A 14153-nucleotide genomic window follows, 5' to 3' on the forward strand; every position below is an offset into this window, starting at 1 on the left:
AGCACCCAGCTGATCTCCCTGTGCTATGTAGCTGCTTCCCACTAGCTATCTATTTTACATTTGGGAGTGTATATATGTCCATCCCGCTCTCTCACTTCGTCCCAGCTTACCCTTCCCCCTCCCTGCATCCTCTACTGTTTCAACAAATTCTGGGGGCAACTTGCTCAAAAGTCTGCTCAAATTACATTCAGGGTTTTTTGCAGAGGCAGTTTCTGATGTTCATCTTTGTGATTTGCTCTGAACCCAGGAGGGCTCTTCTTAGCTGTGCCTTTCTCTGATTCTCTCTAGTAAACTTATTGGCCTACAATTTACCTTGTAAACTTTTTATTTTTTATTTTTATTTTTAGGAAGAGTCTGTTAAACAAAGAATTTCTTTATTAATACAAACTATTAATACATACCCACAAACTATAAAGTGCTAAGAAATTTAAATGTCTAAGTTATAGCAAACTGCTGGCAATTCAACATCCAGGGTCCTCAGAATGCCTGAGGGAGACTGCAACAGCTGAGGCATCCATGATGGAGGGTGCGTCTTCAGAGGTGAAGGGGTCCAGGTGTAACAGCTTTTCAAGTTCACTTGCCTCACTGAGGGTCAGGAGAGGAGCTCCACTCAAGAAGAGGTATGTGGTCTGGTGCTCTTCAGGCAGGTCAAAACTCTCAAAATCCAGTGGATTGAAGGGAATGGATTTTTGTTTCTAGATAAGTGTCATTTGAGGTAGGAAAGGAGCTTTTTGCTTTAATGGTCTTCGCAGTCATCTTTTTGGTAGAGAAGTTTGTCTATTTGTGTTTGAGGGATCCATTAGTCTTTACCGACTTTTCTGTAGCCCTGTTGACCACTCCCAAAGCCTTTCTTGCAGCTTTAGGTAACGCCGTGGCGCATCTAATATGTTGCCAACATGTGGTGTTGAAACCTGAGGTCTCCCATCTAAAGTTTACTGAAGACCCAGACCCCAGCTTCACCTTGTAAATTGTAAGTGGGGCTACCAGCCCTCACTAAATGGCTTACAATTCACATCTTCATTGTTTTCAAGAGTGCTCTATAACCTCAATTTCCTCACACTCTGTTTCAAGTAAAGTCAGTTCTTTTGTGGGTGATTTTGGAGTTATATCTGTTCTTATGGCCTCCTTCTCCTCTTGTGGCAAATATCTGGTTACCCTCTGGAACTGGGGGTGGGGGCAGTAACTCACCTTTCTTGGGGTGACACTAGGCTGGTGGTATGGTCTCTAGTGTTCTTGAATTTGTTCTCCTTGCCTGAAACTCCAACTTGCAAGTAAGTTGGGCCAGCATTGATCAAGGTCCCAGTATTTTCAGCTTGTCTCGATTAGGGTAGATTCTCTGCCCTATGAGTGGGCTCCTATGGACATTCAGTTCTTTTGTTCAATATATCAGATAATATCCATTTTATAATATGTAACTTAAGCTGTATAGTAATTTTGTCCAGCATGGTCAAGAGTTAATCTCTGCTTGCAGCCAGTAGCAAAGAAGAAATTACTTTTTATCTAAAGAATATTTTTCTGGCCCAATATGACATCTATATACTCGAAAACCCAGTAGGACTTACCAGAGGCTCTTCTAATACCACCTTATACTGAAACCCAGATCTTTTATGAATCAAATGAATACCTATCCCATTATCAATAATGCTTATTTCAGATCTTTTACAATAATATTAAGCTCTGAAATTTAAATGTGCTTACCGTAAGGTTATAGGTTACTGTTCCCCATACTTAGATATATTCTAAACACTTCCCATAATATAACTTTTCCCACAGTCTCCTGTGTTATGTGTATTTCCCCTAGACTCAGACTATTAAACATAATTTGACAGTTTTTACAAGTTTAAAGAATACATAGTAATAATAAGCCTTATGAAAAAAAAAAAATCCTAGGAGGGTTTAAAGCAGTAAGTATTTTAAAGAACAAAAATTGAGCCTAGACATTTTCTGAAAGAATTCAAAAATACAATTTCTAAATAACATACTTCAGCATTTCAAGTATAATAAGTACATGTATTTTTTTTTCTATTATAATTTTCTTTAAACAGTGTAACTTTTTTGGATGGTGGTACTCAGTCCAAATAATTATAACTAATATTAACAAAATTAGAACCTGAGCTAATAATGGAAGGAGAGGTTGAATATAGTTGGATAACATAGTGAAAAATTTATGCACAATACATACGAGTAAGATAAATCAAAGGCATATTATTTCATGTTGGATGTTGGGGTAAGCATAAATTCATCACACAGTTAATAGAAATTTAAATAAAGTTGTAGATATTTTCAGCCATTAATGGTATACTTCTGATTTGATCAATTAATCTCAAAACATAAACACAGATTATCCCCAAATACACTGATATTTTGGGGGGATACTATAGATACAACATCTTTTATTTATTTCATATAAACATGTTTCTTGGGACAAGGCTAATATAAAGTGGACAATCTGCCTCTATAAACAACTAAAATATAATGTATATTAATTTAGAATTTAATTATATGTGAAAGGGATTAATCTTTAACATAACAAACATCGTGTTTACATAACCAATTACATTTAATTTGAGATGGCAAATGTTTAAAATACATCATCTATCCAAATGTTCATTATGTCTATTAACTCTAATACTTTAGAGAATTAGAGAATATTAAATAGAAAACACCTGCCTGAATAGTGTTACTTTCAGTTATCACAGTTTAATAACATTCAAGGCATACATTTTTGCCAGAATGATTTGAGATTCTCAGAAAGTTAAACATATGCTCTATAGAGACCAAAAACTAGTTTGAGTCCAATTAAAATAGTAATCCAATCATCTCCCATATGTTTATTTACTGCCTAATATGTGCCTACCACATACAAGTCCTTTTTGGTTTGCTCTCCTTGCTCTCATTTGGTTGTATAATATGTATGTGTCAGATAGGTTTACATAGATAATAAACAGAAAATAAATTGTATAGCATGTTAGATATCAATTCAATTATGGAAATGAATATCAGCAAACATGATAGCCATATTCTGGAAATTCTGGAAATTTTAAATAGGGTATTCAGAAAATCTCACTGGCAAGCAGCCATCTGAAGACTGTAAAGAGACAATTCGTATGAATGTCTGGGGAATAAGTACTCCAGGTAGAAGGACCAGCAAGTGTCAGGAGTGGTCTTTCAAAGGAAAAGACAGTTATGACTGGAGATGAATGGATGTGAAGAAAAGTGCTCATGTGATGCTCAGGTTATCAGAAAGCTAATGGGATACTACATCATGTCATTTCATGTAGACAATTTAAGAAAGTCCCAGGATCTGAAAGAACAGGGAAGTACCATTTCCCACCCACTGCCCTGCTCACAAAACTGGAGTCACTCCAAGAGTGGGGAGCAACTATTTCCAGTACCAGTTCCAGACCTGTGGCTCAGATCTTTTGCAGATCATAAGGATAGGGGAAAGACAGATCATAAGAACAGAGAGCAGCAGACCTATTCTCATAAAATTCTGACTTTATTTCCACAGTGTAAAGGAACTTAAAGTCTTTTTAAAAAGCAATAGAGATTTTAGTGGTAACCAAATAAGAGGAAGCTGGTAGCCCCATATGGGTAACAAGCTAAATCACAGGTCAGCTAATTTTTCAGAGATAACCAGGAAGAGATGCTAAAGAAAACCAGATCATAACAAACCCCTAAGGCAGGCCTCAAAACTATCCCTGAATAGGAAACTGAATTTAACAGGAGCAGACTGGAGCAATTTGTTTCCCAGGACATTGTTGAAAACAACAACAAATTCAGTCAGCAATTCATGGAGCCTAACAGCTCAGTGTGATGCCAACAGAGACAGACAGCTCAACAGAGACATCAGGCAAAGAAACAGTCAGAACTAACTCTGCTAAAACAATGTCATCACAGAGTCATTTTGCACATGCTCAGTGTTGTGGTCTCTGAGGAGTAACATCAGTCTTCACACTGCGGGCAAATCTGTATTTTACTACAATAGTCCAGCTAAGTAAGTAAACAGTATAACAGTAAACAAGGACAGCAACGAGCCCAGGGAGGAAGAGAGAATATCTAGAGTTGATATAATAGGTTATCTAAAATGTGCTGTTTTCAACAAAAGCTACAGCAAAACCATAGAACCGAGAAAGTGTGTCTCATACAAAAGCAAAGAAGCAGACACCAGAAACTGCTCAGTAGATGGTCCAGTAATTGCATTTAACAGGCAAGTCTTCAAAGCAGCCACTATAAATACGGTCAAAGAAAGAATGGAAACGATTCTTGACGAGTAAAGGAAATTATGATGACAATAGCTTGTCCAATACAGAATATAAATTAAAAACTAGAATTGATTAAAAATAAATAAATAAAAATCCTGGAGTTGAGAATTACAATAAAAGAAAATAAAAATTTGCTAGAGTGGTTCAACATTAGATTTGAACTGATGGAAGAAAGAATAACCAACTTGAAGACAAATGGATAAAGAATATGCAATTCAAAGAAAAGAGCTAAAAAGAATAAAAAGATTGCATCAAGATTCAGAGAAGGATATGACACTATTAATCATACCAATATATATAAAATGAGCATGGCAGAGGAAGAGGGAAAATGTTATTTAAAATGATAATAGCTGGGGCTTCCCTGGTGGCACAGTGGTTGAGAATCTGCCTACTAATGCAGGGGATACGGGTTCGTGCCCTGGTCTGGGAAGATCTCACATGCCGCGGAGCAACTAAGCCCGTGAGCCACAATTACTGAGCCTGCGCGTCTGGAGCTTGTGCTGCACAACAGGAGAGGCTGCGATAGTGAGAGGCCCGTGCACCGCGACGAAGAGTGGCCCCCACTTGTCACAAATAGAGAAAGCCGTCGCACAGAAACGAAGACCCAACACAGCCAAAAATAAATAAATAATAAATTAAAAATGCATATTCTATAAATTTATTTATTTATTTATTTTTGGCTGTGTTGGGTCTTCGTTTCTGTGCGAGGGCTTGCTCCAGTTGCAGTGAGCGGGGTCCACTCTTCATCGCGGTGTGCAGGCCTCTCACTATCGTGGCCTCTCTTGTTGCGGAGCACAGGCTCCAGACGTGCAGGCTCAGTAGTTGTGGCTCACGGGCCCAGTTGCTCCGTGGCATGTGGGATCTTCCCAGACCAGGGCTCGAACCCGTGTCCCCTGCATTGGCAGGCAGATTCTCAACCACTGTGCCACCAGGGAAGCCCTAAAAATGCATATTCTAAAAAAAAAAAAAAAAAAAAAAAAAGATAATAGCTGAACACATGCAAATGTAATAAAAGCAATAATCTACACATCAAAGAAGTTCTATAATGACCAAGTTGTTTAAATAAAAAGAGACCTAAACCCAGGCATGTCATAGTAAAAATACTGAAAGACAAAAAAATAGTCAATTTTGAAAGCAGCAAGAGAATAACATGTCACATACATGACAATCTCATTAAGAATTACAGCAGATTTCTCATCAGGAAAAATGAAGGCTAGAAGTTAGTGGGATGACACGTTCAAATTGCTAAAAGAAAAAAAAAAAACTTTCTGTCAAGAATCTTATACCTGGCAAAACTTTCTTTCAAAAATAAAGGTGAAATAAAGACATTCTAAAATAAACAAAAATTGAGAGAAGTTCTTGATAGCAGACCCACCTACAAGAATGCTAAACAAATTTCTTGAGGCTGAAATCAAGTTACAACAGACAGTAATTTCGATCTACACACACACACACATAAACACACACTCACACACATATAGAGCACCAGTATGGACAATTATGCAATTTAAAAAGATATTATAAATGCCTATATCTTCTCCTGTCTTCTTTTAACTGACACATAAATTATTTATTTAAAAGTATATATACACATGTGTTATATATACACATTATATATAATGTATTGGAGGATCTGTCACATACGCTTATGCAATATATTTGACAATAAAAGCGCAAAGGAGGTGAATAGGAGAAAAGCTGTACTGGAATAAGGAAATGGTAGCATGGTAACTCTGTTAACACAGGAACCAACAAAGGGGACCAGAAAAAATATATAATTGTTCTTCCTTTTCTGTTTATTTAAAAGACATACATTTACATAAAGTAAATAACAAAAAGTAGTACAAAATGAGGGAAGAGTGGTTAGAGCTTTATGGGAGTAACATTTCTGTATCTCACTAGAATTAAGTTAGTATAAATCTGAAGTTGTTTTAATAAGATGTACCTAGTAAGCCCTAAAGCAACAATTACAAAAACGATTTTCTAAAGAGTGAAAAGATCATTAAAGGAATTGAAATGTTACTCTAGAAAATAGTCACGCAATTCAAAAGTAAGCAGTAAAGAAGAATAGGGGAACAGAAAAGACATGAGACCTATTAAAAAAAAATGTAATTCCTATGATAGTAATAATACATTTAAGGTAAATGGATTAAATAATCTAATCAGAATACAGATACAGTCAGACTGGACTCAAAAAGATCCAAATATATACTGTTAAAAGGAAACATATTTCAAATTGAAAGATACAAATATAAACTAAAAGGGTGAAAAAGATATTTATTCCAAAAGCAACAATAAGGAGGCTGGAGCAGCTCTACTAATATCAGACAAATGAGAGTTTAATACAAAAAGTGTCCCTTTAAGTGTAAGTGGCATACAGTTCTTTACATGGTCCAGAGGACCAGGTTTCCTGCCCCTCCCCCAGCACCAGAACATCCTTTCTTCTCTCCTTTATTTACCTGTGTCTTGAGGCTGGGCGCTTGCTACTCCTCCCTCAGAGACAGAGGGTCTGCTTTTACTCCTCCTGAAACATTGGGTCCCTGCTTGTTCCGGGGGCGAGACAGATGGCCGCCCTGCCTTAGCGGCTTAATGTTTGGCTTCCTGGGGTACAAGAGTGTCAGCAAGGGGACAAGGCTTGCTCCCCACAGCAGATGGTCACACACAGCACCAGGGTAGGTGTCTCCGATTTCCTGCCGGCCTTTCATCTTATGTGCTTAAAGGATTCTGAGTGTGGGAAATCCTCCTGTGTCTGAGCCTCGCCCCCTTCACCCCAGCCATTCCAAACTGATAAGGTGCCCTCCGCATTGCCTGTAAGAATTTGTTAAACTTTTAGCTGATTTCGTGCCACCTGCTTTTTATGTAGGCCACCTCTTTCTCCCGTGCCGTGCCAAGGGCTAAATAATTCCTTGTTCCTCATTAGAAATTAGTTTACCAGTTGACCTTGCACCCCCAGCTCTATGCTATGCTCAGGTGAAATTATGATGTTGGCAATTTTCCAGCTTTTTCTCTTTATTAGAGTGGGAATAACTTTCTTTGCAGGTTTCTTCTTTCTAAGAAATGTCAGAAGCATCACATTATTTTTGAAGTATGTTGTTTTCATTTTCATTTTTATAAACAGAATCCACAGATTCTGCACCTCTCTATTTGATTCCTTTTTAAAGTGTTGTTTGTGAATAGTTGTATAATGTATATGCTTGCTTGTTTATTTACATATTTATAATTTCTTAAGTAGTTGAAAAATTATTTCTCAGTTTATTTTCAGTGAATTGAGAATGCTTTCTATATTATTTTTCCTTTTTAAATTTGTGTCTGTAACTGTTTTTAAAATGTACTAGTAATTGTGAGAAAATATTAGAGAACTGATTTTTGCATGTATAAATACATGTGCATATGTGTACATATGTATACATTCATTAGATCTTAGTATTACATTGCTAAATGGTACTTAGTATTGCTATACATGTTTACATATCTTTATTTACTCCATCTAATAGAGTCTCCAGAATCAAGACACACTACTCTTTCTCTTTCTTTTATTTTCTTACTTCTCTGTAGTTCGTACTTTATACACATGGATGTTAATTAGTAGGTGTTGCATAAATGCTTTGAAATTATGTCCTCATTTTGGTTCATTATAAAGAACACATGTATACAGGTGTGTAGAGGATGGAGATTCTGTGCTCTACAATCATTCCACAAACTTACACTAAAATCTTATATATAAAACATTTTATTTAAATCAACCTTGTCCTAGATTTAGGAGAAATTTAAAAGTACTAATGAGTTATGTTTGAATATTAAGATTTAATTCTCCATCCCAGATGCGTCCATTTTTGCATATGCCCAAATTGAGACACACACACACACCCCTGTGTGATGTTTAACTGCTGCTATGTAAACCTGCATGATGTATGGTACATTTGTACCAATATAGACAAAATGAAGTCATGTAATATTTCTGTCAACAATCAAATTTTTAAAACTATACAAAATTAACATACTGTATGTTCATATCCTTAATCTAATTGATATATTTACTTTTGCTCAACTTATAATAATTATTTCCCTAAAGGAAAATTAATGTGTCAAAATGATGTGTAATGACCTAAAGAAAGTCATGAATACTACTTTATTCCCAAGATCAGATGTGGAGTGTTTGCTATGCTTTGGTAATAGTTCTGAACAAAGTATAGAACCTTAAATTAGAAGCAAAACTGGTTTGAAGGTAGGTGAATAAGCAGAGGCATAGTGTAGTAATTCAATGATTATCCATTTGTGATATCTATATATTATCATGTGTGTAGAGTCCCTTTCTTGATTATCATGGGATTTTTCACTTGGACTTTGTAACACTGAAGAAGTATATAGAGCCAGGTGTAAAGGAACACTGTACTTTTTCATTGAAATGAAAAAAAAAAATATATACACATGAATAAAACGAACATATTTCCAACTGAAGGAACCATATATTCTTTTGACATTGAGACAATTCTGAACTTCTTTTAAAAGTGGAAAATGTGTGTATAGAGATAGTCTTTGAAATATTTATCAAACATTAAAAGATAAATTTGGTATTTCAGTCTGTTCTTTCTCAGTTTCAGCCAAATTATACTACATGCAAAATTTAGTTATGGACTTGAACACAAGTCTCAAAACGTTGAGAATTTTATCATTACTGTACTCTCATATAAAAGAAAAATGGTGAAATCTTTTCTAATTCACCAATGGTTTGTTGCACATTACTGTAAAAGAGCTGTGCAGTGCCCATTATATTCCACAGAGGCAGGAATATTTTGTTGATGAATATTGTTGAAAAGCTGTGGGTTTTTCTATTTACTAATAGGACTATATCATTTATTAAATACAGACTAAAAAATCATGCTCATATGTTAAGATTTAGTCTTCTCAGAGGATGGGGAAAGTTACCGTGACTCAAGTCTACAACCGTGAATTTCTATAGCATGATTTTCAGAACATATTTCTGTGCATGAAGAGTCCAAGGAGAGAAAAATGATATTAGAGTGTGTTTGGAAGAAAAGTGAAAATAGGCTTTTGATAAGGTGCTGCTTTTTTTCTCTTTACCCATTCACACAGGAACCGCTAAATGGTAGATGTATGGACAAGTGACATTAGAAGTGTCCCCTTATGAGTTCGTAAGGTTGTAACATTGGGGTGTACATTTTCATCCTATTTTAGAGCTGTATTAATTTTCATGATAGCCATATTGTTCTTAATTTTTTCTCACTTTTAAAATTTACATAATATGACAAGCTTTCAGATATGATTAAACATATCGTTTCATCATGTAAAATCTAAAATACTTAATGTAAAATCCAGTCAAGTTCACTTATTTTTTAAAAGAAAACCCTGTGAAAAACTTTTGTGTGGGAGTCTTAAAGGTGATAAGGTTCTAAAATTGCACTCTTTAAAAAGTGCTTCTGCTTTACTTTTACATCACTAAACAGAAGGTGGAATAATGCCTGAAAATTGTATTGGTTTGCTACATAAACATGATGACACTCCTCTGGAAATATATTCCATGTTCAGTATTATTTAATTTGTCTTTTATCTAAATCCTCCTTCTCACACCCAAATCTGCTTCTCTTTCATGACTTTCTTATTTTTACCACTGATGTCTTATTTGAGACCTGTTGATTTGTTTCTTTTTATCATACACACTTATTCAGTTGCCATCTCAAGTCTGGTTCCTTAACAAGCCCTGTCTTGTAATATATACTTTCAATTTAATTGTCATATATTAAAGATCACAAACTTACATTTTTTTTTTTGCAGTAGGCTCCCAAATGATACCTCTTTCTCTAATTTCCCTTCAGTCAAATCTTCATTCCATTAGAAAATAATGAATGTTGAAAGTGTTGTTTTCACTGTTATTTCTCTTTTAAAAAATTATTGCTGAGTTCCTACTGTCTGGATTAAGTCTAAACTCTTTAAATTCGTTTCATTCTTCACTTCCCTCCCTCCAAAATCTGATCATAACCCATTTTTCTTGAGTTATGGATATCAGCTTCTTTACATAAATATTTACTTTTTCTAGTCAGTTTTGCTCAAGGACCTCCCCTCGTCCTATTTCTGTTCTTGGTTTCACACCTTTTCTTACTTCATGCCCTTCATTGCTATCACAAAATTATCACCAGATAATCTGCAACAAAATCATATTATTATTATTTTTTGCTATCACTTCACTATTTTCTCTTGCTTATTAAAAATCTACTCTTTGATGTTATAGCTTCTTTTTAGAGCGATGACCTTATCATTTTATCTTGTTTTTTCTTAACGTTCAGTTTTTACGCATACCCACATTATTGATGAGATCATTATTTTCAACACACTTTTATCAAGATGTGTATAGAGTAATGCTGATACCCTGTAGGCCAGCTCTTATTCTGTTGAAGAAAGAAATATCTACTTTAGAAAATATTATATTATTGCATTTCCTTCTTTTTTAAAAGAATCATAAATGTCAATATTTTAAATATTTCATTGTTAAAAAAGAGGGCTCAGTATTTGTGTGGTTGAAAGTGTAAGGATGTGGAAAGAAAAGGATTTGAGTCTACTTGTATGTTCCATTCTGATACTCATTTCTTTAATACACAAGAAGGGATTCTAAAGATGTAGACACCTTTAAAGGATAAATATCTTGCTTTACACATGAATATGAAGGCATAGAGCAACTTAGAATTGATATAATAAAGCTAAATTGTCGTTCCTTGATTAGTCTCACTTTACCTGCCCTCTACCCCATCCCATCACTTTAAATATAATGCAGAACAGCAGACTGTGTTCGAAGTACAGGGAGGAAAACAAAACAAAACATGGGCATTTACATTAAAACACTGACTGAACTCTCAAGAGTTAAAATGTAAGAGGTTTATTCTCCTTTTATCAAGCAAAGTCTACAGACAGAGCATCCACATGGTGTAAGCTACCAAAGAAGGATATATGAGACAGACTTACATTAAATCATTAGGTCACGGACACTTTATGTGGTTCATGATCACAAAGGAGAAAATTGCTAAAAAGGAAAACAGATAAGTAGAAACATAAGCTGATTTCTGTTGTTTATTAAATCTACCTCCCATAATGCTTCCTTAAGCTAAGAAGTAATCTACTGTATCACACAGTTCAGGATGCTATATACACATAAGATATTACACACTATAAAATTTCAGGTTTCTAAGCAGTTTTACACAATTTAAACTTGAGTAAAATTTGTATCTAAAAAAGACCTTATTGGATTACCTTCAGGAAATGGAGGTCATTTCAACAGCTCATTAGCATTTTTAGCAACAATAAAACAAAAATAAGTAAAAAGATTCTCCAAACATGTAAGCTATTACTTTAAGCCTGGATAATTATCCGCTTATTTTAATAAACCAACTCGCTAGTTTTAATCCACTTCTACCAGCCTTCTCTTTGCCCTGAAAAAGAACAGCAATAATTTTTACTTCTGTGCAGTGTCTCAAATAAGAGGATTAGTCAGGTTTCAAACTACGGCACATAGTGAGAGAGTTGTTTAAGGATTATGTAGGATTTAAACAGAAGTCATTTAGGAAAGTTATTAAGGAACGAAGTCCTGTGATGGGTTATATTTAAATAGCAAAGGCAATGGAGAAGTACATCTTTCCTCACCACTGTGGTGCTATCCCCTAATTCCCAATTTCTGTTACTAATTCTCCTAAACCACTAATACTCATCAGTTCCCTAGCCAGTTTTTTCTCCCTGTTATTAATTTCCCGATATGTGGTTTACTCTAAGCAGACACAAATAATGCTTCTGTTTTAGAAATGGAAGTTACTGCTGATGCAACACTGGACTACATGAAAAGAAAAAAATCTATTCCACTAATAATAGACATTTGTAAGCAGTTGACATCCCAGACAAACTTGCATTAAAAATATAATGTACTCTAGTGATTGAAACCAAAGTGAGTTGAGAATACATTGCAAACATTTCACCATAATTATTTTCCTCTTTTCCTCCCCATTTTCCATAGCATGCTGCAGATTATACAGTGAGTGTCAGAGTTTGTCACCTGTGTACAACCTTAGGCCAACTTAGGCCTTCAAATGACATTTCATTGAGGGTTAGACAAATGACTGAAGACTGGGTTTGTTGCAAGAGATATTCAACTTTTTTCTTTTAATGACAAGAAATTTATAGTGATGTGGGCGGTCAGTATGCAGCTTTTAGCCTTCCTTTTCTTCTTGTGACAGTCCCTTCAAGGCACGAAAGATTATAAACAGTGGATGGGACAGAATATTTTGAATTAAGAATTTTAAGGTTCCATAACACCTTTTATTTCTGGTGTAAGCATACCAAAAGGACAGAGAAAAAAATAGATAAATCACCCTCAAAATGAAATGATGCTTAAAATCATTTCAAATTCCCTGCAGTTGAGTTATTTGTAAGTATTTAAATTCCTATTTTATTGGCTTAAAACATAACTATAGATCTGATTCTTGTAATTGATGTATAATAGCTTCTCATTAAATATTGTGTTAAATATTTCTAATCAATCAACCAATATTACTAATTATGTATGTCTTTGCCAAAAAAAAAAAAAAAAATCTATTTTATTTGGGCCACCCAAGTAACTTATGTTTGCCTAGGATACAAACTTGAAAAGTTAAGCAATGTAAGTTGTAAATTTAAACCATGGGTTAAGTGCAGTGTACCGGAAAACTCTTCATTTAATAATTGTTTAATAGGGCTTCTAGGCATCTCCAACCCAGACGACTGTATTTCCTTGCTCAACTTCAGTGATCTCACAGTTTAACTTATTGAGTCGTCCATCTAGTATAAAGAGAGAGTCCTTGGAAGGGGTCATCAGGTATTGACCAAACAAGCCACTGTCTTGGATTTGCCTGTTCTTCCGGTTCCAAGGCCATTCCTCTGCCTTGAGTGGTTCCTTAAGACTCTTTATCATCTTAACCTTCCCAGAGGCGAGCTCCACAAAGAGCACATCAGTCTGTGTGCTTGAACTACCGTAGATGTTGTACTGATGGGCTTCCGTAAAGGATGGCTGAAAGGCCAGGTCAGATATGTGCAGGTTTGTGTGAATATCAAAAGCCTCCTGTATTTCTCCTCTGATGGTGATGTACTGGACCCTCACAAGACCTTTCACGTCACTGATGCTGACAAGATAGTGTCCATCTGGAGAGACATACGGAGTGCCTGTCACATCGCTGTTGAACCCAATGACCGAGTCAGTTACACTGTCCACCAAGAGCTGCGGGGGAACCGCCCCAGTGCTGTTGGGTTTACAGCCAATAAAATAATATCCTCCTAAGTGTGTATACGCCAGCGACTGAGGGACACACTTATAGTCCTTCAAGTTAATGATCTTGACGTATGACATGGTTTCAAGATCAATCTTTTGTAGTACAGCTTCATCTTTATGAAGAATAAATCCAAACCTGCAAAGATGAAAACCAGAGTTAGACAGGAAACTCCGGGGTGGTTACCAGAAGAAAATGCACTGTGGGCAGGTGGAAAGGGCCATCACAGCCCAGGCATTAATTGTCAGGCTATGCAGCAACTGGTGGCCCAATCGTGTTAGAATTAACTTTAAATCTTGCTGCCTTCCTCCTTCCTCTAGGTCATCCTTTCATTACAGCCAAACAGTTATAGCTCATGCTGTAGAAAGCAAAATAATTAAAAGTGATATATCTAGTTAATTGGAACAATACAATTTATTTTTACTCTAGAGGGTCAAAAAGTAAACATTATTTTGCACGTCTCTAAACCTACTGATATTGAATCAACTTTGTTAACTGCAAGAAAGCCAGCAAGAATAAAAGTCTTGAATATATATCGCTTTCACTCACTTCATTTACTTCTTATATTGTTTATGAACTTCAAATAAAT

The 14153-nt window shown here is 35.5% G+C and overlaps 1 protein-coding gene and 1 pseudogene across 5 annotated transcripts in view; both read right to left on the bottom strand.

The window, feature by feature from the left end:
- Nucleotides 1–427: 427 nt before the first annotated feature.
- Nucleotides 428–1288, bottom strand: LOC103004900 (securin-like; annotated as a pseudogene).
- A 9850-nt stretch (nucleotides 1289–11138) lies between these two features.
- The window catches only part of FSTL5 (follistatin like 5), a 773228-nt gene continuing 770213 nt past the window's right edge, over nucleotides 11139–14153 (bottom strand). For all 5 annotated transcript variants that reach the window (XM_007184135.3, XM_007184134.2, XM_028167007.2 and 2 more), the window contains one exon: nucleotides 11139–13702. In XM_007184135.3, coding sequence (XP_007184197.2) covers nucleotides 13000–13702 — 703 coding nt within the window. In that variant the 3' untranslated portion in view covers nucleotides 11139–12999. The remainder of the gene's footprint in view (nucleotides 13703–14153) is intronic.

Source organism: Balaenoptera acutorostrata, chromosome 5 (assembly GCF_949987535.1).
Source record: "Balaenoptera acutorostrata chromosome 5, mBalAcu1.1, whole genome shotgun sequence".
In the NCBI taxonomy this organism is placed as follows: Eukaryota; Metazoa; Chordata; class Mammalia; order Artiodactyla; family Balaenopteridae; genus Balaenoptera; species Balaenoptera acutorostrata.